The following is a 23,511-nucleotide window of genomic DNA, read 5'->3' on the forward strand; positions in this document are numbered from 1 at the left end:
CGAACTATAAGAAATAGAAAAGAAGTTTCAAGACAAAAGATACTTCTTTTAATTATATCCATCGTTTGGCAAGAAGAAGATTTTACAATTCACGAGTTATAACGCACAAGCGGGAAATGAGAATAATAAAATTTGGGCAGCGAAGAAAAATTGCGTTGTAGTCAGGAGAAAATATCCCCTACATATTCACGGAGCTCGGAATTTTTTGAATTTCCCAGTTCGGGATGTTCCCTTGTGCGAGACCGTTCGGGCCCGAGTTAAGTTTCCTTTCTAAGAAGCATCCGCTGAGCGATGTACTCGATTATTTCGCCCTTACCCCGTCGACGTCCATCGACGTGGAGGCCTCATCGTTCTCCGTCGGCGCGGTGCTTTTGTTCTGCTTCTCCTTCTCCAAGATTTTCCGCCTGGAAAAGGTCTGCGGCCTGCCGGTCGGCTTCTTCATGAACGTCCTCTCGTTCGTGAGATCGATCACGTCCTGGGAGTCGAGGACGTCCGACCAGAAGGAGTTGATGGAGTAATTCCTTACGCGGGAGTAGACCTCGATGAAGAGCTGCCGCGTGCCCGGCGAGTCGAACACGCCGGCGTGGGCTAGGAGTATGTTCACCAGCCGCGGGTACTTGTCCAGGCGCAGTATGTGCTTGCCCTCGTTCGACAGCAGCGTGCAAACGTTGATGGCGAAGTCCTGCTCGTTTGGAAGCGGCGAGAGAAGAGACAGTGCGAGCTTATCGTAATTGGATGGCTTGTAGAGGTCCGACGAAAGGCCGTTGTAATCACGAAGAGATTCTGCAAGAAAGAGGAAGCCAGTATTAACGTTCCGCCCGCAACGTGGCATCTGGAAGTCGGAGGACTCGCGGGAGATCGAGATCGTTTCTTATCGGTCGTGATAAGTGTTCGGTGGCTCTAAGAGCGCTATAAAAATGGCAACGATTCACCGCGAAAGGTCATGGTTGGCCGGTGCCACGGGGAAGAAAGGCCTCCACCACGCGATGTTACTTGGGAGGGGTCGCTGTTGGGGGGCTGAACGAGGCACAGTAGTCTTTTAAAGTGTCGTGGATAATTAATTGCGGGGGTGTCTACTTGAAGGCACAATCTGGAGGAGGATTAGAAGGGCTGCAGAAGGTTGCAGACAGTGGCGGATTTAACGGGGGAGACACACCACTGTAAAAAATCGAAAAAAAAAAACGATTTTCTCCTTCTTACCTGTGCTGAAAGACGTGCGTTTCAAGAATGCTCTCTCCAAATTTTATGAAGAAATTCGCAAAATTTACAGAGATATAGTATTTTCCGTGAAGCGGTGTCAAGCGTGCGACTGAGCCGCGCGGAACGTTGAACGCGTTTTCCTCAGAACGACATTTTTCAACCGCGTTTTGACAGTCTACAGAGAAGACTATACGTACAATTGACACGAGCAAGAGCATTTATTGTACGGAAAACTCGTTACTATTACGTAATGATCAGCTTTTTTTCAATTAACGACCTGCTTCTTTTTTTTTATCAACATTTCTCTAATTTTGTACCCCGAAAACATGATTTTTTTTCAGTGGCACCGCCATTTTGTAATTTTTTGCGATTTTGACTTTTTTGATCGTCACGTAATAGAGGTAGGCTTCTAGTTTCTAAATATTTTAGTCAACGCGACAAGCACGCGACAAGCACCCAGACCAGGGCTAGTTGTTACATTTTTCAGTTTTTTTTATTTTATTTTTTTTGCATTGCATATTCAATACTATCGGTGACCATCACTTAAAGTACGTTCTTTCCTCTACCGATGACCGCTATCGCATGTAATTAAACGAAAACCATGGCTTTGAAACAGACCATTTTGAAGGTCGAGACATGTTGTATCAACGTGCTCCGAATAGGGGCTAGTTGTTACACAACGCGGGGTTACAAGATTAAATTTTACGAAACGAGGCTTATTATGAGTAATATAATTATATCTTCTTGGACAAAAGTATATTTATTAATGGTAAGAATCTATTGCAATAAATATACAATAAAAAATCTATTTTAAAAATAATAAAAAAAACTACTCGAATCAGTTGCACTAATTATAGTCGTCCGTTTCATACGGGGACTCGTGTCTATTATTTGTGGTGGTTTTATTTCTCACCTGCCTTTTCTTGACTGTATGTTTTTTTTTTATTTGTACGTCATCAGTTTCCTTTTTAAAACTTTTTAATAAAATCTATTTAGGTTTTAGCTGGAAGCTACTACAGTGACTCGTGGTAACTAAAGGGTTAAATTAATAAATTAATTACTAAGTACAATGTAACAACATGCCCCTTTCCCTCTGTGACGACATGCCCGGTTGACACCATTGTGTATAAAAAGCTATAAGTTCATACCAGTTTGGTGTATTCTTATGTTCTTGATACGAATCTGTAGCTATAGGAGCACTGATTCAAACGTAGTAATATTAATTTATATACATTTACCTGTCTGTTCGGTAGAAAAGATTGAAGTAGAAAGAGAAAAGTTACTATTGGTACCGAAAACACAAAAAAAAACTGTAATAAAGTGAAAACGCGTGAACCAACTACAAACAAACAATATACACAACTGTGTATGGTTGAAACATATCAACCACTTCATCGTCTAAGTGATAGTCCAAGCGAAAAAACTTTAAACTGCTTTGTAACAACCTGCCCCTGTAACATCTAGCCCAGGTCTCCCCTATACAGGAAACGGATTTACGAATTTGATTGAAAAAAAAATTTTCTTACCCTTCGATATGTACATACTAACTATACCAAGCAATACATTGATTTACTTGCGTTGTTTGGTTGAAAAAAATTCCCTAAAACACCCTTACTTTTCAGACCATTACAGTGGTCTCTCCCCCCTTAAGGAAAAAGGCCCAGGTGGCAAACGTTCCAAGCGGCCCGTTTGTTTCGGGCGAACGAAGAGGTAGTTTACTAAAAACAGGAAAAATATAAGCAGCGTCTGGATAAAATCATAAATTTTTTATGATCGCCCATTAAATCCGTCACTGGCTGTAAAAATGCAAAAGATTGACATTCCTACTCTGATCTTCCTTCTCACTGTTTCATAAGAAATGCAGCAGGTCAGAAAGATCGGTAATTTATTTAATAGAATTCGGGACAAGTGGTGTCTTCTTTTGTATCGCGTACCGTAGAAGCTTAATAAAGGTCCAATACTGTATATAAATATGCGTTGAGTATTTAACATGCAAATGGTCCTTCGATAAAGAGAAGAAGAACAGAAGATACAGCAGCGGCGACCGACGACGCTCCGCGCAACTGGTGTGATCGACAAATCACGAGTGGAAGTAGGTTGTACTCGGTCAGGGTCAGATTTCTACGGAGCAATGAAAATACCTCGATCGAGCGGAAAGCGCTCGTGCAATTTTAACCGAGCGAATCGTAGCGATCGCCTGCGGATGATTGGCACAATTTTTTTTTACCCTTGATTGACAAACTGTCTTCAGACATACGTTGCAATTCAAACTAATAATAAGTACCAGGGAAAAAAAGACAATTTTTCTAATACCGTTACATCGTAAATGAATGTTCGTCCCGGGGAAGTTTATAAATCGGCAGAAGGCGGTATAAAATCGCTGACACAGTTTGTCCATTGCGCGTGCCTCGTATATACGTGGACTTCGGATGCGAAACGAATTCTCATCGTTCCTAACGGTGCGCGGGGCCTCTCGAAACATTTCGAAGAGGCTGGAAAGGAGCACGGATTACCGCCTGCGGAGCAGCAATGTTATCGCGAATCGCGGTAATCTTTTTCAGCCGCAAAAACCGCGATCAATATCGCGTCCCGGGAGAAATGTTACTCTTCGGCGGAAACGACGGAATCCAGGGAGTCCGTAGGATGGTGAACCCCGCGAGAAGGTGCAAAAAAAAACGAAAGAAGAGGTAGAAAAAAAACACGGCAGAAAGAGATCGGTAATGAAATTACAGCCGGTCAGCGACGTCCAGTCTAGCTAACCTCTAAAAGAAATTGCGTGCTGCGCGCGCACCAGAGAGAACGGAAATATGTTCGATGCTTTGAAGATAAAGAAATCCGGACTCGAATTTTAATTACCATAAACAGTAACCAGTTACATTATCCGCGCCCTGTTTGCCGCTGCGACGTAGCTAGGGAAGCACTTCGCACATTCCCCGCCGCCGATAACGCAGCGAGAATACGACCCACCGTCGTTCGTTGTCTCTTTTCCCGCGCGTCCTGTCAATGCACTCGCGTGCAAATGAACGGCCTTACAAGTGAGGCCGATAAGTGATATAGGGGTAATTTAACCTCCATTGTGCCTCGTCGCTGGCAAACAGCGGGGAATGCAGAGAAAAGCCGAGGTAGATCTACGTTCCGAAACACGATTCTATCTTTAGCTTCTGACGTTACAGACCAATCAATCAGCAATTCCAAATTCAAGACCCCTGAATATATCTCGGAGAGAGTGTATCCCATTAAAATATAAATTTCCTAGGTTAAAGTCGATGCTACCGGTCCGATACTTCTCTGACAGGAGGCTAATGAATCTATTCATTAAACCGAGAGTAGCGGTAAGTCAGCCGCGTCGTAAGTAACGCGTTAGAAAAGCCCAGGGGCAGTACGAAATTCGTTGGAGGTTAAGGCTTGTCGTTCGGCGAGAGCGCGATGCGTAAGACGGAGAGGGGGCGTTGCGCACGCGACGGCGCTAATTGGCGTTAAAGGATGACAAACGCTGTAACGAGCTACGCCGCGGTGGAATGTGCAGTGGGAGAGAGCATCCGTGTATATCGATAGCACGCGGTCTAAACGTCACCAATCGCCGTAGTGGCGGTTCTCCTGGATGACGGCAGGATTCAGGCGACGCAGCAACTGCGAGAGGGGAGGTGAAAGGGTAACGAAGGTGAGAGAGAGAGAGAGAAATAGAGAGGGAGCACGCGTAACGGACAGAAACGGCGAAGAGGGGAGGGGGGACTGGAATCGGGAGTTACGAAGCAGCACGCAAGCGCGAAGAAACGCTGTGTTACGCCGGGGAGAGGATCGAGGACTCACGGAACACCTATCCCCGCAAACGCTTATTGATTGTGACTCTCGCATCGTGCCTCCCACTCTTATCTATGCGACCCTCTCTTCTCCACCTTGCCCCTCCACTCGGTTAATTCTCTGTTTACTTTCCGTCTCTGTCCCTCGCTCCTCCCTCGACCCTTTTCCGTTCGTTTTTCGTTTTTTCGGTAACACGCAGTTTCGACAGCGACAAACAAGCCAACGTGCACAGTTTTCTTTGACGAATCAAGTTCTCTTTGTTTTAAATATCGATTGCTGCTATTTTCGCTGGGAATATTTGAGCGATCAGCTCGGAATGACTGAACCGCAGAAGAAGCGGAAACAAACGTCGAGAGCGCGGGTGAAGCCCAGCGGCGTCGAAGCACCATTCAATGCTCACGCGCCGCGAATGCTTAACAACGGTTTAGCGCGCGTGTCACGCGACTTCGACGCCTCGATATAACGTTACGCATGAGCGCGCGAGCGCCCGCGCGCATGCAAACCGGAGGACAAAGCAGGATTTTGTTGTGCACAGACACACGCGCTTCTTAAACGCGGTGGCATCGATTTTGCGGTGGACGCCCATCATTCCATCACCGCAAATGACACGCCGATGGCAGACGATTTCAGAGCGCCAGGCTGTCGTCGCTGATCCTTCCTCGCGGCTCTCACAGAAACCAGGCAATTAGATTGAATTACGTTAACGCAGTAAAAATGGCCCAGTGATCTATAATAAGAATCCAACGATCCCTTGAAAGATTAAAGTAAAAAAAAAAACTCGGTCGAGTCGGAATTACATACGTTTACCGACCGGTTACAAATTTCAGTTCCAACTCCCCGCAAGTTACCGACCGTTCGGCACTCGTTTCCCCGTTGAAGCCCGTATCGTTAAAAAGCGTGTGGGTTAAAGGAGAGAGCAGAGGGCCGCCGAGGAGCGTTAAAAAGAGTCGGTGGAGTGGGGAAGCCTCGCAATTCGGCACGGTGCGGCGAAGCTGCGATAGTCAATCATACGCATGCGCACGAAATATAGACCCGCGTTCCGACAGTCGGAGCGCGACTACGGAGGTGTATGCGCGGTTCTATGTGTGTCATGATTATTGCCCATTAAATTATCTCGCGCGCAACGTGCGCGCTCTACTCTCACTCCTGACGGACGATTACGCGAGCGTATGCGTGCCGTGCAGGAGGACACACGTACTGCGTGCACGTATATATAGCAACGCCAGCCGCTTGTATGACTATATAGACGCCGCACGCCTGTATCGTGTACACGTACAGGCGTTTATTCCCAGCCAGACTGGCTCTCTATCTCTATATCCCTCTCTCGCCCGACAACAGCTCCACAGAAGCACGTCAATAACCCGTTGCCGCCTCGACATGCTGCATATAGCGCGTTTATAGCGCGCCCAGCTACGCGCACATGTGCTTCTGAGCGCGCGCAACCACGCTTCTCGTCCGACGATGCTTTTTTTACGGAACGAGTTTCGGGGGCTTTCACCTGTTTCCACGGCGCCTCGATTCTCGAGCGAGCCCTCGCGCGCTCCTCGCAGACGCACTTCAGCTTCTTGCGCCGCATTTAACTCGCCGCTATCTCTCCCTCCTCTCGCTTTTTCCAACACCCCCCCCCCCGCCCGTGCTTTCTGCGATCTTCCTCTTCCTTTCGTTACGCGTCTCTTTCGCGACTTTTCTCGGGCGACAGTGTCACTTTGCGGAAGGCGCATAAATCGCCGGCCGAAGAGTTACGGGGAAACGCGAAACGATAATGGTACACGGGCACAACGCGCGGCTTCGCTGGCAACTAATTGGGGCGGGATGTAATTATACGGGCAAGTATATATTTCTTCGCGCGAACTAGGAATTTGTAATTGAATACCGCGCGCGGATGTTCCGGAGATTAGAGGTAATTATAGAAAGGGTGGCTGCTCGAGGTGGGTGGCGCGAGGCAAAGGCGATTGTGCTTGGAAAGTTGATTGAAAAGTTGTTTTATGAGAATTGGCCTACTAACGGAGGAGGCAGAGTTGACTCGTCGGGAAGTTTAATTGCGCTTCTACCAGGCATGTGTCTGAAAGCGCGAGTGCAGGTCTGCTCGCTCAATGAGAGGTTACGTGGTCCAGGCGAAGTGGCCGCGATTTTTCCAAGTTGATTTTATCGATAACAATGGCTGGCATAAAAAGAAGCTTTGCAGAGGGTTGTATACGTAACAATCACTGAGGACAGGGCCGGATTAAGGCTCGCAGGGGCCCTGAGCACTTAAAAGATTTTGAGGCCCTGTTACACAGGGTGATCAGCGATCACTTGAACGCAATGTACGATTTCTTAGGCATTTCAGGTAATTTAACTCAGTGGTGCAACTAGGGTACGAGGAGCCCTGCCTTTGTAAAAAGAAAAGAAAACTGGATTTTATTCTTTAAATAATTTTTTATAGTTACCTAAAGAATTTTATTGAATTTACATTAACTGAAATTTTCTTAGAAATAGTTTTATGCATTCAACTCAACTCCCCCGAAAATTAAATCCTGAGTGCGCCACTGATTTAACTAAAAAGTTAGAATTTAAAATTCAGAAAATTTCTATGGCGCTCCTTTCAACTTGGGGCCCTAAGCAGGTGCTTATTTTGGTTAATACAGCACTGACTGAGGGAGCGAAGGAACGAAAGAAAGAGAGATGGTATTTTCTCTGGGTGACCTTAACCCGTGCCTCATAGATGCAGGGTCCATTTAGACCCACCGTAACTATCAAACTACACGTGTTACTGGTCATTAGTATTATTCCTTGAAATAGATGGGGGTTTCAGACAAGATGAAAGCCGAATTTAATTATCTACAACGAAACCCTGATCACCCTAAATATATTTCTGGATGGTGTTACACGGTTAGAATATTCTCCGGGCTTATTTTTGTCAATGGGAAATGTTTTATCGCGGCCAGTCCACACAGATAAAGCCCCTACAAACGGAAATTGCTAACACAACGAATTATTGAACCGTGGCGCACGCACACACGCACGGTCGCGGGCGTGCATGTGACCGCGGGACGGAGGCAGAAAAATCGAGGGACAATGCAATGGTGGAAAACGCATTTGAAAGTCGGTGGAGCGTACGTACGTGCATGCGAAATGCGCCGCGACGAGAGCACACGCCGACGCGTACACGCTGGCGAAATACACTTTATCGAGGGCGATCATAAATTCAGTGGGCCTCGCTTCAGAAACCGCTGCGGGTTTTGCGTGACAAAAATACAAATGCAAACCGCTGTGACGTCCGACCATCGAAACCAAACCAATTGGTCACTCGAGATTCGAGAGTTCTGTCTCTCTGGCACAAAGGATGGAGCGAATAACGAGAGGCAAAGTGGTAAGGGGTAGCTAACTGACGCGGTGGGCGTGGCTGGAGGGGATAGAAGGGGGAAAGCGAGCGTATGGTGGGGGAACATGGACTCTATAGTCTTGGGCGTCAATTGATTTTGATTCTACTGTAGGGATAATTAAAATATCGGATGAAGTCGATTATATTGGTGACGAATTTCAAGGGGAGAACCTGGTTTAGGAGGCTGAAAAAGGGTCATTTTTAAGAATTTTTTTAACATAGATATATAAAGTCGATCTTTCTAAAACTTTAGGGGTATTTCAATGTATATTTATACAATATAACAAAAATTTGAATCAAAATTTTTCAAGTCCGAAATTGATGGAATGTAAAAAATAAGATTCACGTTGTGAATTTTTATATTTTTAAGAGAAAAAGGAACCTGCAGGAATGAATATTTTTCCAAAATTTTTTTACAGTTGTGTTTGATTAATCAGAAGCAAGGCTTGAATAGGTTTCGAAAATAACTGTTTCAAACTGTTATATAAAGGTTCTGACTGAAAGAGTTATGACGAACCTTTATTCGGAATAACCGTTATAAAGAACCTAAATATCAGAATATATAAGTATAAGTTACGGTTCCTATATAGCTCTATAACTTTTATTTTTTAGGTTCTATAACTTTTATTTTTTAGGTTCTGTATAAGTTACAAAGCGGTTATAGAACCGATTCTTGTAACGATTGTACAGAATTTTACAGTTAATGAAATCACAACATATTACAGCTGTAGATGACTCTGTGTAACCAAATTGTTTAAAAGTTATTATAAATAAGTAAGCAAATATATATTATGCACACATATGTATATAATATATATTTGCTAACTTATTTATAATAATTTTTAAACAATTTGGTTCCACAGAGTAATCTATAGTTGTAATATGTTGTGATTTCATTTACTGTAAAATTCTGTACAATCGTTACAAGAATCGGTTCTATAACCGCTTTGTAACTTATACAGAACCTAAAAAATAAAAGTTATAGAACCTAAAAAATAAAAGTTATAGAGCTATATAGGAACCGTAACTTATACTTATATAGTCTGACATTTAGGTTCTTTATAACGGTTATTCCGAATAAAGCTTCTTCATAACTCTTTCAAGAACCGAAATCTTTATAATAACGGTTTCAAGCCCTGATCAGAAGACAACTATCCCGCATCCAGGCCAACTGAAAATTCAAATTTAAATTTTCGCCTATATTCAATCCGCCCTATTGTTTAATCATCTATACCCCTCGCCACTGGGAAAAATGGAGTCTTTAATTTTTGCCCAAAATAAACAAGCCGAAGTTTTTCTTAGTTTTCACGAACTTACATTGTCGATGAACTAAAAAAAATTAGAAAAGAGTCTAAAATTGTCAAAATTGTGGGACTTCAAAGGAGAAGGAAATATTTCGAATTTCACTCTGAAACTTTAGGAACATATTCTCTAAGAGCATTACTATCGATTAAAGCAAAAAAAATTGAGAAGTCGCGAAACCAGGTTCTCCTCTTAAAACGTCCCTTTTCTGTACCCTATTGCGTATGATCTCTGGAAGGTTCACAGACGTAATTCAAGGCGAGAAGCCCCGGGAGCTTGGCTCCAGTGGAGGTGGTGAGATTGAATGATTACCTGCGACATTGTGTTGATGATGATTATAAGTAAGAGGAACGGAGTGTAATGCCCTGGCAGACCACTTTCTGTGTCTGGAGTCTTCATCATCATCGTCGGCTTGCTGGCCATCCTCCCCCAGGAAATGTACCTTTTCGTACCTGTCCAGATACCTGAAACAGAACCAATGACAACTGAGTGCCGAGAAACCCTCTTGCTCGTCGGGCATTAAAACTCCGCGGAATGCGAGGAACGGAAACGTTTCAGAGGTGAAAGAAGCCGATTGCTTTCGAAGACAATCGCTGCACTGTCCCCGACTTTACAAATATAAAAGAGAGCCGGAGCCCCGCCGCTGAATACAAATGCACGCGGTCCTCTGTTCCCTTAACGAATGGTAATAGCTGAAGAAAATATGACCGGAACGCGTTGCCTCTGACAACGTCCATTACGGTCTCGCCTTTTCACGCATTTCACCGAGACACCCGCTCCTTTGTCCGCTGAAATCTTTTTCGGACGCGGAACATCCCTGAAACTCCCGTCGAGAGGCGGATCCATCGCCGGGGATCTTGCCACCCTTTGGGTTCTAGAAAATAATTATTCGTCATTCGTCCGTTAACCCGATTTAACTTTATTCGACGCATGACGAATAAGTATTTTTTCTTCTTTTATTTGTTATTCGAAATTTTATTTAATTAAAATTTTTACCCATCTCTGCCAGAGTTGGGTAAATAAAATTTGTTTTAAATAACGTATCGAACAAAAGATACTCTTTATCTTCATCCGTTGTCGAATAAAGGTAACCCGAGGTATCGTTATTCGACGAGTGGCGAATAAAACTTGTATCTCTTACTCGAACTGAATTTTTTTTATTTTAATATAATTTTCACGCGGTTCAAGACCCGTCGGGTAAACCCAACGCCAGGAAATTGTGTTTACAGAAGATGGAAGATTCGAACGTTTCCGTTTAACATTACAAGCCGATTAAAACAAGGGGATTTGCAGGAGGAAATTTAAACTATAATTTGCCGCAATCCCTCATCCGTCCTTCTTATTTTTCACCTGAAACGTTGGTGGAAAATGGCGCGGGAAGCGTTTATGATACTTCATCTTCGGAATACTAAGCAGGAGAAGTGTCGGTGTGAAGTTGTATAACACCTCGTCCATTAGAAACTCAGATCTGTATCTTTCACTTTGCTAATGCCTCAAGGAAGGTGATACATAAATTTGCAACTTTTTGCATTCATAAAAGAGCGCAGCTCCCGTGTACGCGGTTTCGTTCCCTTCCCGCGCAGCAGTCTCGATAAATGCATAGCAGCGTTAACAAATCCCCACAGTTCCACCGGAGCCCGTTAAATCCGAAACGATCAAGCCCCGATCCGCCCCCGAAAGAAGCCCGAATTACAAAGCCTGCACTGTGCTCCGGGTCCACCTACGAGGCTGAACGTCATCTGCCACCGGATCCCCGAGCCAGGGAGCGGCGAGAAACGCGCGGCGGCGCGAGGATCGGCGCGTGCCAATCGCCGTATGAAGCCGCGGTGTAACTAAAGTTCGCGACGGCCGCGGGAGATCGACCGAGCGACCGACTGAACGTCGAGAGTACGACGAACTCGTGACTAAACACGCGCGCGAATGGGGTAGCTGTGGACACAGAGAGACAGAGAGGGAGAGGGAGAGAGAGAGAGGCGAGGCTCGCGCAAGAATAAGAGGCGAGGGGGGAGGGGAGAGACGGCGATGATGGATGATGATGATGATAATATTAATAAGCGGAAAAGAGAGGGTGATAGGGAAGCGAGGATGGAAGGGAGGAGAGGTGGAGAGGGAGAGAGAGAGAGAGAGAGAGAGTCGTGGGTGGGCGAAAGAAAGTGGTGGGGATAGGTGTAGTGGATCCATTCATGCACCAACGTAGAGTACGGAAGGTGCAGGCGTTGGAGCACCCAGCCAGAGCCTGATTGGCCGTTGCTGGGTGCAGACTGAGCACAGACACTTTGACTGCTACTCTGTGGCTGCCGGTGGCCGGTGCACACTGCTGACTACACCGTATAGATCGGGAGTAGGAAGAGGAGCCTAGGCAACCTAGCGCGTGCCGGTGACTGTAGGGTCCGGCCGAGTCACGTGTCCCCGGCTATGAATGAACCAGCCCCGCTTCGCTTTCGAATTTCGCGGCCGCCACTGCTCCCCACCCGCGGAGGGGAGGGCAATCTTGGGCAATTGACAGGTCCGCGGCCAGGCTTCGGCGACGTAACTCTTTCGCTGCAGTAGCTGGAAGAGGCGCAGAGGGTCGCGGTAGGGGTGGAGGGTTAAGTGAACGTGCCCCCAAAGGTTTGTATAAACAAATTCATGGGAATACGAGAAGATAACGGCGCGGAATTTTAGTCGGGGCTGGTGCATCAGCTGGTGCTGCTTAATGTAGGATTTAGGTGTACCTTTGCCAGCTACTGTACGCCATGCGAGTTTTCTAGGACGTGGCAAGCAAGGCAGGGTGAATTTGTTCTAGTTCAATAGATATAATTACGAATACCGACACTTGAAAGACGTAGATTCATAGCGGATTTATTTTTAGTTATAAGATTATTAATCACGTTATTATGCGCCCTGAAATTCTACAACTCTTTAGATTATATATCCCTCCTAAAAAAGTTAGGCACCCTTCACTATTATATGTACAACATCGTCGTACTCTAATGGGTAAATACTCATCGTATCTAATGTGATCGATTTCTTCGACTGCTCGTTTCATACAGTTAGAACTAGAGTTTATTAATCATATATGTAACTTAGCTGTTATTTCGTTTTACATTGGCTTTTATGTGCTTATCTCTGTATGACTTATTCTGCCACCATATTGCGTATTATGTATGTAATTTTCTAATCTGTGCTTCATTTCTCAGTGTATACACTGCTGTATATTGATTTATCAAAGGGCTTCCGTTTAAATAAATAAATAAAAATAAATAATAATATAGTAGCGCACTTACTGTTCTATGACAGTGATTCCCAACCCGTGGGTCGCGAAGTGTTCCTCGGTGGTCACGCTTTTTCGTTTTAATATTATTAACTTAGAATTATAATCTGAAATAACTATTTCTAAAGTCCTTTCCTTACCCAACCTTGGAGGGGTTGCAGGTCAACTGAATATTATAAAAGTCGATCGCGACTCAAAAGAGGTTGGGGAGCACTGTTCCATGGTGTGATTGGAATATTAATCAGGGTTCATTGACAGCGATCGGTCAGTACTGTAACGGTAGAGAGATAGGGAAGTTTCTGAGAGTTCAGATATGTATTCGCTAGGGTTAAATAGTTCTACGCGTGGTCAGAGGTGGAATTTAAGCGAGTGATATTATACATTGAATTTTCTGTAAACCGATCAGATATTTCTATCGCGGATAAAGGATTAGACTCCCACGCGATAATCCAAAGGTCGGGCTTTAATGATTTCCAATCAGAGCCTCTAAGTAGAGGAAACCCACCGCGAAATGATTCCTTTCAACTGCAAGAAGCCTACTAGAATATCTAGAATCTAGAATAATCCTGGGAAGGATTCTGCCGGAATCAAGCCTTAACATTGCGCGTGCAGCGAAGCGTCCTGAAGAATTATAAAGATAAGAGGAAGAAGTTGTTGAAACAGCAGGAGTCATGTTCTATGTATATCGATGAATCTCGTGGTGGGTGTCGAGGACGTGCTATGTTTACGAATGCTAAATTAACCGCGTCGACGCCTAACGTCCTCAAGTGTCGGTCTCTGTTTTATCTCCTTTTTTCCCCCGGTTCGCCTACAGCGAATCACTCGGCCACTGTGGGCTCCATCGTTTAGGATTAATTAGCCCTGTGTGCTGGCTCTCTGGGAGGGATAACGGAGAAAACCGAGCCGCTTTGCTAAGAGCTTGTTCACACAGAAATATAAGTCGTGACCGATGGCAACGGAAGGTGAAGCAAGAACTCTGGAAATTCCAGTTTCGATCGCGAGCTACCTGAGTGACGCTTATGTAATTATTCACTTAATATCGCATCTTTTCCCGGAGTTTTCTCGGAAATCGTACGTACTTACATTGCTATACCTGATCTTTTCCTCTGAATCATAAATAACAACAAAAAAAGGAACAAATACCGATCCACTTGGGTGACTCAACTTCGTATATGCAAATACGCTGTGCTTAATCACACTTGTCCGATTAAATTACAGGTGACCCTTCATCGCCCACTGCGGTATGCATATGACTCGCTACTTCGATTCGTTATTATGTATACATGTACAAGAATACCAACGTCAAATTTACTTCTAAACCCTGTTCAGAAATTTCACAGATATCGAATGCTAATTACTAATTCGTCTGCTGTTAGCAATATCGAAGCACCGCCTTGTAAAAGTGCGACGCCATAAACACCATAAATTGGCATCGGGGTCTCCTTAGGAGTTTCCCAAAAGGAATAAGAGGGGACTTTCCACGGGACGGAAAGTCGGTCGATTACAAACCGGGACTCGAGGAAGACCTCTTCTCGACTCTACTGATCTTTAACATCGGAATAAATATAAATAAATAACGAATAATTTAGAAAGCGAGTTAATACCCTCAATTTTAGGACTTTCTTACACTGCCAAAGGTGGAGCCGTTAAACTGTGAAGTACTTTCCACTGTACCAAACATATAACTGCGTGCACTGCACTAAATAATATAAGGGAGAGAAAAACGACAGGAGATAGAACTAGCCTACCTTAAGTCACCAGCAGAACTCTGATGGAATACAGTGGAACTTTGATAGAACTCTCCTAGAATTCTCACACAACACACCACAGCAGAACACAGGGGAAACACGAAGTCACACACGAAGGACGCGGAGAGGGATTGACCGCGTCCTTGTTTGCAAGCGGCGCACGATGGTGTATGAAACAAGGTTGCACAGAGTTGAACCGTCGCGAGAGAGAGAGAGATAGAGAGGGAGAGAGAGAGAGAGGGGGGGGGGAGGAGAGGACAGCGACTCAGGAACCACGTGGGCACGTCAGCGAGGCCAGAGCATGAATGAACCGAGGAACGTACGTACTATACGATACGGAAAATGGTGGCGGTGGTGGGGGATAGAGGTAGCAGTGCCGATACGCGGTGGTGGCCACGCGGTAAAACGTCGCTGGCTCTCCTACTCTTGCAGACGCTCGCGGACCGCCAGACATAATGGAACATCCGTGTGCTATGACAACGAATGGGGAGGAGCCCTATCTCTCTCTCTCTCTTTCCATCCGAGAAAGTAGCCACGAAAACCTCTCTATCTCTTAAGACCATTCTCGATCGCTGTGCACATGCATGTAGATTCTCGCGTTAATCTATTTAATTTGGGAGCAAGTGGTCTTTCCCTCTCGAGGAACTATAGTCTAGGAAATCGCGAACGTATAAACACATCTGCAATTTATAATAAATCTTATTAGTAGCATTAGAATCTATCTGAATTACAATAGAAAATCTCAGTAGAGGAGAATGAATATTATTGACTGGTGAAGGTGGTCTTTAGTTCTTGTTTAACAATTTAGAAAAATTGTATGCCTACTGAATTAAGTAATGAGTTTATTGTGGCTATTAAACTAGAAATACCGAAAAGAAGAGACGAAAGTATTGTATACTTTATACAATTTTTGCGTAGGTAAGCCAGAATCTCTTCAAGAAGTTTCAAGGGACGCGTTTTTTTCGTTTAATATCGTAGATAGATATGTATATAACGGGGAAAAATAATCGACCTAAATGACTAGACTTTCCGGAAAATATAACAGTAACCATGATTCTTCTGAATATACCGAAAAACTTACGGATCCTCAGAATGAAGATTTAGCATTAAGAAAACAAATTAGAGTTAGCAATCGCAGAAAGTCTCCAAGAATTTAGTATCAACCAAGAAGAAGATAAATTCTGGACTTTAACAAAGGAATTTCATATTTTCCAGTCCACTGGAAGAAGGACACCCAATTTACCATAAGTTTTGGATGCGCTACATACGATCAAGCCAGCATCCACTCAAAACGAAAGAAATTTTTCTATAGCTACAGATTTAATCACAAAAAAAAAGATAAGAAATAGATTAAATAACTATTTTAAAACAAAAAAGTAATGTTTCGCTTTGCACAAAATTTGTATTATATAAATAAATTTATCAATTATATTTAATATTTGCTTTTTCATTTACACAAGTTTTGTGCAAATTAGACAGGAATGAAGGATTAGTTAAAGTTTTCTTGTGTTTTTGATAAATATTATCAACATTATCCCACAAATATAAATTTTGTAACATTTTTTTCAATTTCTCGCAAATTCTCAAGTATGATCTGATTTCTGATTTCTCGAGAAAGAAAAAATATCGAGAAATCAGGAGCACTACAAAGCAAGATTAGTCATCGCCGAACACAATTCCAAGAAAAATTAAAATAAATGAGGCATTGAGAGTAAGAACAGACTAACCCACATTTTTCTTGTGAAATTGAGTTAGTAGCAATAATGTATTCCAATAGGATCTACTAATAATATAAAATTGGAAAAATTAATTTCTTTTTCAATGTGGGTTAGACCCGTTTTTGCTCCCCGCAATGCCTCAATTAATAAATGTAAAGTAAAACTGAATTCTTTCGCTCGCGCAACGTGGATCGAAGTCATGAATTCATACGAGATATGGGTGGAGCAAGGGAGACTACTATGAAAGAAAATAAGAGGGCCACGCATGCATAAGCGAGTCTTGTAAGGTAGGTTTTCCTACACCCGACTGAACGCCACCTCAAGAATTTCGAAGTCGATTTTCTCGAAAATAAAGCACGATATCAAAAAATTGTATTTCTTTTCCTAGACTTATTTACTTGTTATAAGTCGAAAAGAAAGAGTATGTTTTTTTTATATCGCGCTTCATTTTCGAGAAAATCGACTTTGAAATTGATGTGGTTGCGTCCCGGCGCATATAGGAAAACCTACTTTAAAGAAAATCGCAGGCGATTTGAGCGTAAGTGGAATTCGCCTCAAGTAATCTCAAAAGTACCTTGAAAGCAGCTGACCCTACTGAACACAAGCTTGAAGCCAGTATACTTGAATTCGAGCGACTCGAAGTCAAGGAACTTGACTGATGTGAACGGGGCTTTAGGCGATGCGAGAGCGCCAGTCGCGATTCACCTGCTACTTGAACGGCGCGCAACGCCGCGCCGTCGCCGCCGGTTACTAAAATAAGGTGATCGATGGGAGTAGCCCGTCTCAGATACTCACCTAAGGTAAATTTGTTTAAGGCCAACCCCGCTGTTGACGCAGCCGCTTGGTAGATGGAATTGTTCGCATAGCGATGCCCACTCGTTCCTGGTATTAACCTGAAACGTGAATGCCAAATAATATTAATACCTTCCGCCTCGCATGTCCGGAGACTCGAGGAGGCACGTAAAAGTAGAGATTTGCATAATTCGAATATCGCGGAAGTGACAACAGCGACGCGATACCGAGTAGAGGCTTTCTCACACTGCGCGTTTCAACGAATATTCCTTAACGAGGCTGGTTTTACGGCTGGTCGAGGGATTTACATAGATATTTATAACTTGCATTATTTATAGGCGAGTGGCCGTTTTGGACAGCGGCGAAGAGGCGCGATACGCGCGAGTATCGAAATAAATTTGCCCCAAGGAATTCTCAATTTTTTTCCTCTCCGCTTGACTTTTCGTGGCAATTACAGTCTTGACTGCGGAACGCGGCGTTTTAGAGTCCTCTAAGATCCAGGATTAATGGCCCCTACGTCAGGCTATATTTTTACCGAATATCATTTGTCAATGCTGGATAAAGTGACGAAATATCTCTAGTGTCATAAATTAATTTTCATAGGTTTCAAGTCTTCCCATAGGTACTACTTCTCCCAGAATTTTGCGTAATAAAGAATAATAATCCTAATAATAATACTAATAATAATACTAATACTACTACTATAATAATAATAATAATAATAAATATATCAATTGCACCTCTCCAGAAAAGGACACGGAAAGTAACGAGCGAGGATTACGACACGCTTGGGACGCGCGCGTATCGCCAAATGATCCAGCCATAACGCGCGCAGTCTCGAGTATACATACCGAGAAACGATCGCAGGGGTGGGGGAGTATTCGAGGCGCGGTGGCTCGTTTACGACTCGGCGCACGGCCAACGGGGTTTACGGTTCCGTTCGCGATAGAACCAGCCACGGAGAACTCGAACGCGCCACCGATAGATCCACCTCTCTTTTTCGCGGCGGAAGATGGGTATACACGCCGATGTGAGCCGAGGATGGGTCGGCATCGCGCGCTCTTCCAAGGGAATTCCTGGTAGCCGGGGATACGCGGAGATAAAACGCTCCGGCGGGATATAAATTTCCTCGCGGCGCTGAAAAAATAACCGACGACTCGTGTTACGCGCGCACATGTGCTGCACGCTGGCTGACACAGCCGAAGGAGGGACCGGAGTGGGGGCTGGAGGCAGAGCGGCGCGCTCGTGAATGTGTTGTCGCGCGTGTGAACAGCACTCGCGCGTATTCGCGCAGTGTTAATGAGTAGAAGCGGTGGTTGAAAAATATTAAATCTTTTTCATGCAAGTATCTTATCTTTGTCGCTATTGATACGTTAAACTTCCTTCTGACCGCCGCTGGTATATATTGTGACGGGTAACATTTATGCCAGACCATTCTGAAAGATGTTTGTTACGTATTTCCCTTCACCCGAAAACTTTGCCGCCCATAATTGTGGAAGGGTGATACCCCACACCGGGAGGCCTTTGTAAATGAATCGACCACATATATCGCGATAGCACTCGCGAATCTGCAGTTCCAGCTAGCGGCTGAAACGTTAGTCCGCGTGGAACGGTATCTGGTTACAAACGTATCGCGTCGACGAACACTTAGCGCTACGCTTATCGCGTGAACTTTTCTGCCGTTTGATCCTGAGAAAGTTTCGCTCGCATGAGCCACTTCTCCGTTTAAACTCGCCAGTGTAAAACCTGCGAAACTTCTACGGTAGTAGAAGACTTACTCGGATTCGAATAACTATTTTGCGCTACTATATGTATTCAACCACTTCCCGGGTCAAACCACAATCAAGTGAACCAAGCCGCTCAGCGATTAACCCTACGGTACTCGCGCGTGTGCGCGGAGGTCAGTTTTTGGCTGAAGGGGTGGTTTCACCCCCTATACATGCAAACAGGATAAAATATAAAAAAAACACGTGTATCTTATTTTTCGGTCCTCTAAAGCATTTCCAAAAACCAGAACAATCGGTGGCGAACACCTGAAAACCTTTGAGGGGTGGTTTCACCCCCTAAACATACAAACAGGCCAAAATAAAAAACACGTATATCTTATTTTTCGGTCCTCTAAAGCGTATCTAAAACCCAGAACAATCGGTGGCGAACACCTGAAAACCTTTGAGGGGTGGTTTCACCCCCTAAACATACAAACAGGCCAAAATAAAAAACACGTATATCTTATTTTTCGGTCCTCTAAAGCATATCTAAAAACCAGAACAATCGGTGGCGAACACCTGAAACATTTGAGGGGTGGTTTCATCCCCTAATCATGCAAACAGGATAAAATAAAAAACACGTATATCTTATTTTTCGATCCTCTAAAGCATATCTAAAACCCAGAACAATCGGTGGCGAACACCTGAAACATTTGAGGGGTGGTTTCACCCCCTAAACATACAAACAGGCCAAAATAAAAAAAAACACGTATATCTTATTTTTCGGTCCTCTAAACCATATCCAAAAACCAAAGCAATTGGAGGCCGACACCTGGGAAACTTATGAGTACATGTGCGAGTTTGCCTGCAAGATACGCTTCATACTTTCGTTTTCATTCAATCAGAGACACTTCCAAAACGAATTTGACCCTGACGAGTACGCAGCATTATGCAAAAATGTCCACTGGAAGAATACACATAGGGGTGCTGGCTACAACACATCACGGTAAAACGGTTGTTCAGCCAAAACAGACCCCCCCCCCCCCCGTGCACGAAGTGCACGACGGGAGTGCTCGTGTAAAACTTTTAGGCGCGAGTACCGGAAGGTTAAGAAGAATATCAAAAGAAAGGCACAGCGTTGAGACCCAACATTCCCTCTATGAACCCAAAACAAAGCACATGTGAAGGATATTATATAACCATTACTCCTTAACCTCTACCAACCATGTATTTACATACATACTATTTCCACGCGCAGCGGCGCACCGCCGAAATTTCGAGGTTAAGTTTCCAGGGAGCAGTGGCGCGGCGACGCGGCAAGCGTCTCACTCGCGGGCTCTCCCTAATGCATCGGCCGCCGTATTAATTATTCGATGGAAATAAAATTGAATGGGCCGGCGAGAGCGCGCGGATGCCATGTGCCGAGCAATAGCCCGGAGGCGTAATGAAATATAGTGTCCGGGGGCTCCCCCGCTATTGCACGGCGCGTTAGTGGCGGACGCAAGAAAGGAGCGGGGGAACGACTCGTGAAATCGACGACGGACGGACATACTGGGTCAGTGCTCTCTGGATCCGCGCCCGTTTCTTTGCTATTCTCGTCGCCGCGACGCTCAAACCTTATGAATCGAGAATGTGGCGCCCCGCCGTGGACGACCTCGCGACACCTCATCGGCCTCGTCAAAACTGCTCGAAGAATGCGCCTTCGCGCAATAAAGAAACGTACTTAACCCTTCAGATAGAGCGTTACAGGATCGTGAAATTGAAACAGTTTTCCTTTCAGAGGAATGGATTAATCTTTTCTGGATGGAACTTTGTTCCCGAAATGTTGCCTTCGATTTTTTTTTAAGGGGTAACTATCGCTGCAAGGAGTTAGTGCTTCGGTGGGGGGAATTAGCGTCGTTGACACCTCGCGGGCCACCTTCACCATTGGCGCAGCCTTCGACGAATTTCTTCCGAAATTCAGCTTTATGATGACTGAATAGGGCACTGAATATGTACTTCTATTTCACTCAACAGTGTAAACTGAGGGTTTTGAAGAGGGTGTACACTTGGTCGCTGATAAAAGGGTAGATATATCGCCATCTGTCGATTGCGTTCAAATTGCCTTTAACAGGGGGTTACGTTATCTTCTACAAATATATCAAAACCGTGGATCTGCACTTTTGCTTTGTTTTATGATGTTGGAAGAGCTTTTAATAATTTCTATTTAAAAATAAAAGCTTCGTATATTAACACGAGGAAGTAAGAGCAGCGCGTGTTAATTTTCGAATTTAAACAGTGTGAAGGGGCAAATCTATGATAAGACAAAAATATCGTGTCGGACATGAGACAATTTTTTTTTTTTTTTTTTAAATCTATTTTGTCATTAGTTTCATGAGATAAGTTTTAGGATATATTTTCAAATACCTCATCTCTCGCGACTATTTCCATTATTTATATTTAGTTGTTGCTAACAAGTGTCTGCCGCCTTTTCCGCGAAATATCGTCAAATATTTTAATTTAAAAGAGTCGAGACAATTTGAAAATTAATTCAATATGGTATTCGCTATATGCAAGAGAAGTGAATTGTTTCCGAAGTTGTCTCAAGCCTCTGTGTTTAAACGCTTCCCAATTTCTTTCACTCAAAATTTGTCGCTTCCCAATTTCTTTCACTCAAAATTTGTCGCTTCCCCAAATTTGCCACTCCCCAAAATTTGATAATCCCTAAAATTTCCCGCCCCCAAAATTTGATGGTCCCCAAAAGTGGTTCTCCAAAATTTGTTACTCCCCAAAATTTGTCGCTCCACAAAATTTGCGGCTCCTCAAAATTTATTACTAAAAAATTTGCGGCTCCTCAAAATTTATCACTAAAAAATTTGCGGTTCCTCAAAATGTATCACTAAAAATTTGCGGCTCCTCAAAATTTATCACTAAAAAATTGCGGCTCCTCAAAATTTATCACTAAAAAATTTGCGGTTCCTCAAAATGTATCACTAAAAATTTGCGGCTCCTCAAAATTTATCACTAAAAATTTGCTGCTCCGCAAAATTTGTTACTCAAACTGTATCACTGCCCAAAATTTTTCGCTCCCCAAAATTTTTTACTCCTCAAAATTTATCACTCCCCAAAATTTGCCGCCCTAGGCTGCAACCTCCTTAACCTACACACAAATCCGCCCCTGGTTGTCGCTAAAATTCTTGTCTCATACTAGAAAAGTCTCAATTAAAATCTGATCATGGATGCCCCCCTTTACAAAATCAAAGCGCTGAGATTATATTGAACAGAGTGTCTCGACACCAGTTCTCCCCGGGTCTAAATTGTCTGGACCACGGATTGTGAAAATTGGGGCGACATTTAACGCGAGAAAAGCTGAAATTAATGGGGCGGCTCTTACGTGAGCAGCCTTAAATGATCGGTATCGGTCAACGAGACTGTTCCGTCGCGGCTCACGCACAGAGCCACGCGGATCCGGCCTGTTTATACAGTCGTGCATCAAAATGTTCCTCGCTCAAAGAGCCTCGCATAATCCACCGTATCAAAAAGTAAACAACGTTCCCGACACCTCCTGAAGATTAAATCCACTTTTACAGTGAACTTTCAGCAACACTTGGCTCGGTGGTTTCACAAATTGCTCGGGCGCACACCGAGCGCTGCGGCGCGCGCTTTCCCGCGCCCGAAAAAGGGAGGAAAAAGCGCGCAATAATTCTCTACGCTCGATTCCCATGCGGGCAATAAAGAAACCTCCGTAACAGGCCGGCTAAACTGCAATTACGCGTTTAAGCGTGGCATCAAGCACCCGTGAAGTAGTAATGATACAATGTACACCGCCTCAAATTGTTGTAAATTATCCACCGCGTGTGCTCTGATTACGCGTTTCGCGCTTTTAGAGATTGTAACACGTGGACGCTTACAGCACGCCCCTTCTTGGGCAGGGTTGGTTGGTATTCTTCGCGGGAGGACCGGCAGTAACTACATTTATAAAATCGCGAAAGGCAATCATGAAAGGTGGCTGGAGCAAAATATAACGGAATTAAAGAAAAAGAATACAGTCGATGCAAATATGGGGGACGCGTTACGGTTTACCTGATCCCTTATCGGGCATTCTACGGACGCTGCCATGGATCGGGCCGTTTATCTAGCACAAACACTCAGAGATACGAGGGATTTATCGCGATACTGCGCTACGGAGCTGTTTTTCTTAAAGAGCTACCTCAACTTCGATAACCCCTTAATTAGTGGCACCTAGTGTTCCTTCTCGAGAAAGTATTCTCGAGAATTTCTCGAGAAATTTTGTAATTGCTTATTTCTTATTTCTCGAGAAATACTATAATTTCTCGAGAAACTTAAGTCTAGGAAAAAGATTATATATCTCATTTATTTTCGTAAATGAATGTATTACTAGTTAATCGCGAACGTATAAACGCATCTACAATTTATAATACATCTTATTAATGACATTAGAACCTATATGAATTCCAATAGAAAAATCACAGTACAGAAGATTCGATATTATTAACTGGTGAAGGTGCTCTTAAATTCTAATTTAAAAATTTAGAAAAATTGTGTACTGAATTAAGTACCTAATGAGCTTCTTGTGGCTATTAAAGAAGGAATATAGAAAAGAGGAGATAAGATTATTGTATCCCGC

General features: G+C 43.9%; 1 protein-coding gene across 9 annotated transcripts in view; it reads right to left on the bottom strand.

The window, feature by feature from the left end:
* Bap170 (Brahma associated protein 170kD) overlaps window positions 1-23,511 on the bottom strand; it is a 58,572-nt gene that overhangs the window by 10,587 nt on the left and 24,474 nt on the right. For all 9 annotated transcript variants that reach the window (XM_076809021.1, XM_076809029.1, XM_076809027.1 and 6 more), the window contains exons 3-5: window positions 17,182-17,279; window positions 9,980-10,131; window positions 317-783 (exon numbers count right to left, since the gene is read on the bottom strand). In XM_076809021.1, the coding sequence (XP_076665136.1) occupies window positions 317-783; window positions 9,980-10,131; window positions 17,182-17,279 (717 nt within the window). The remainder of the gene's footprint in view (window positions 1-316; window positions 784-9,979; window positions 10,132-17,181; window positions 17,280-23,511) is intronic.

The sequence above is a fragment of the Andrena cerasifolii genome, chromosome 3 (assembly GCF_050908995.1).
Source record: "Andrena cerasifolii isolate SP2316 chromosome 3, iyAndCera1_principal, whole genome shotgun sequence".
NCBI classification, from domain to species: Eukaryota; Metazoa; Arthropoda; class Insecta; order Hymenoptera; family Andrenidae; genus Andrena; species Andrena cerasifolii.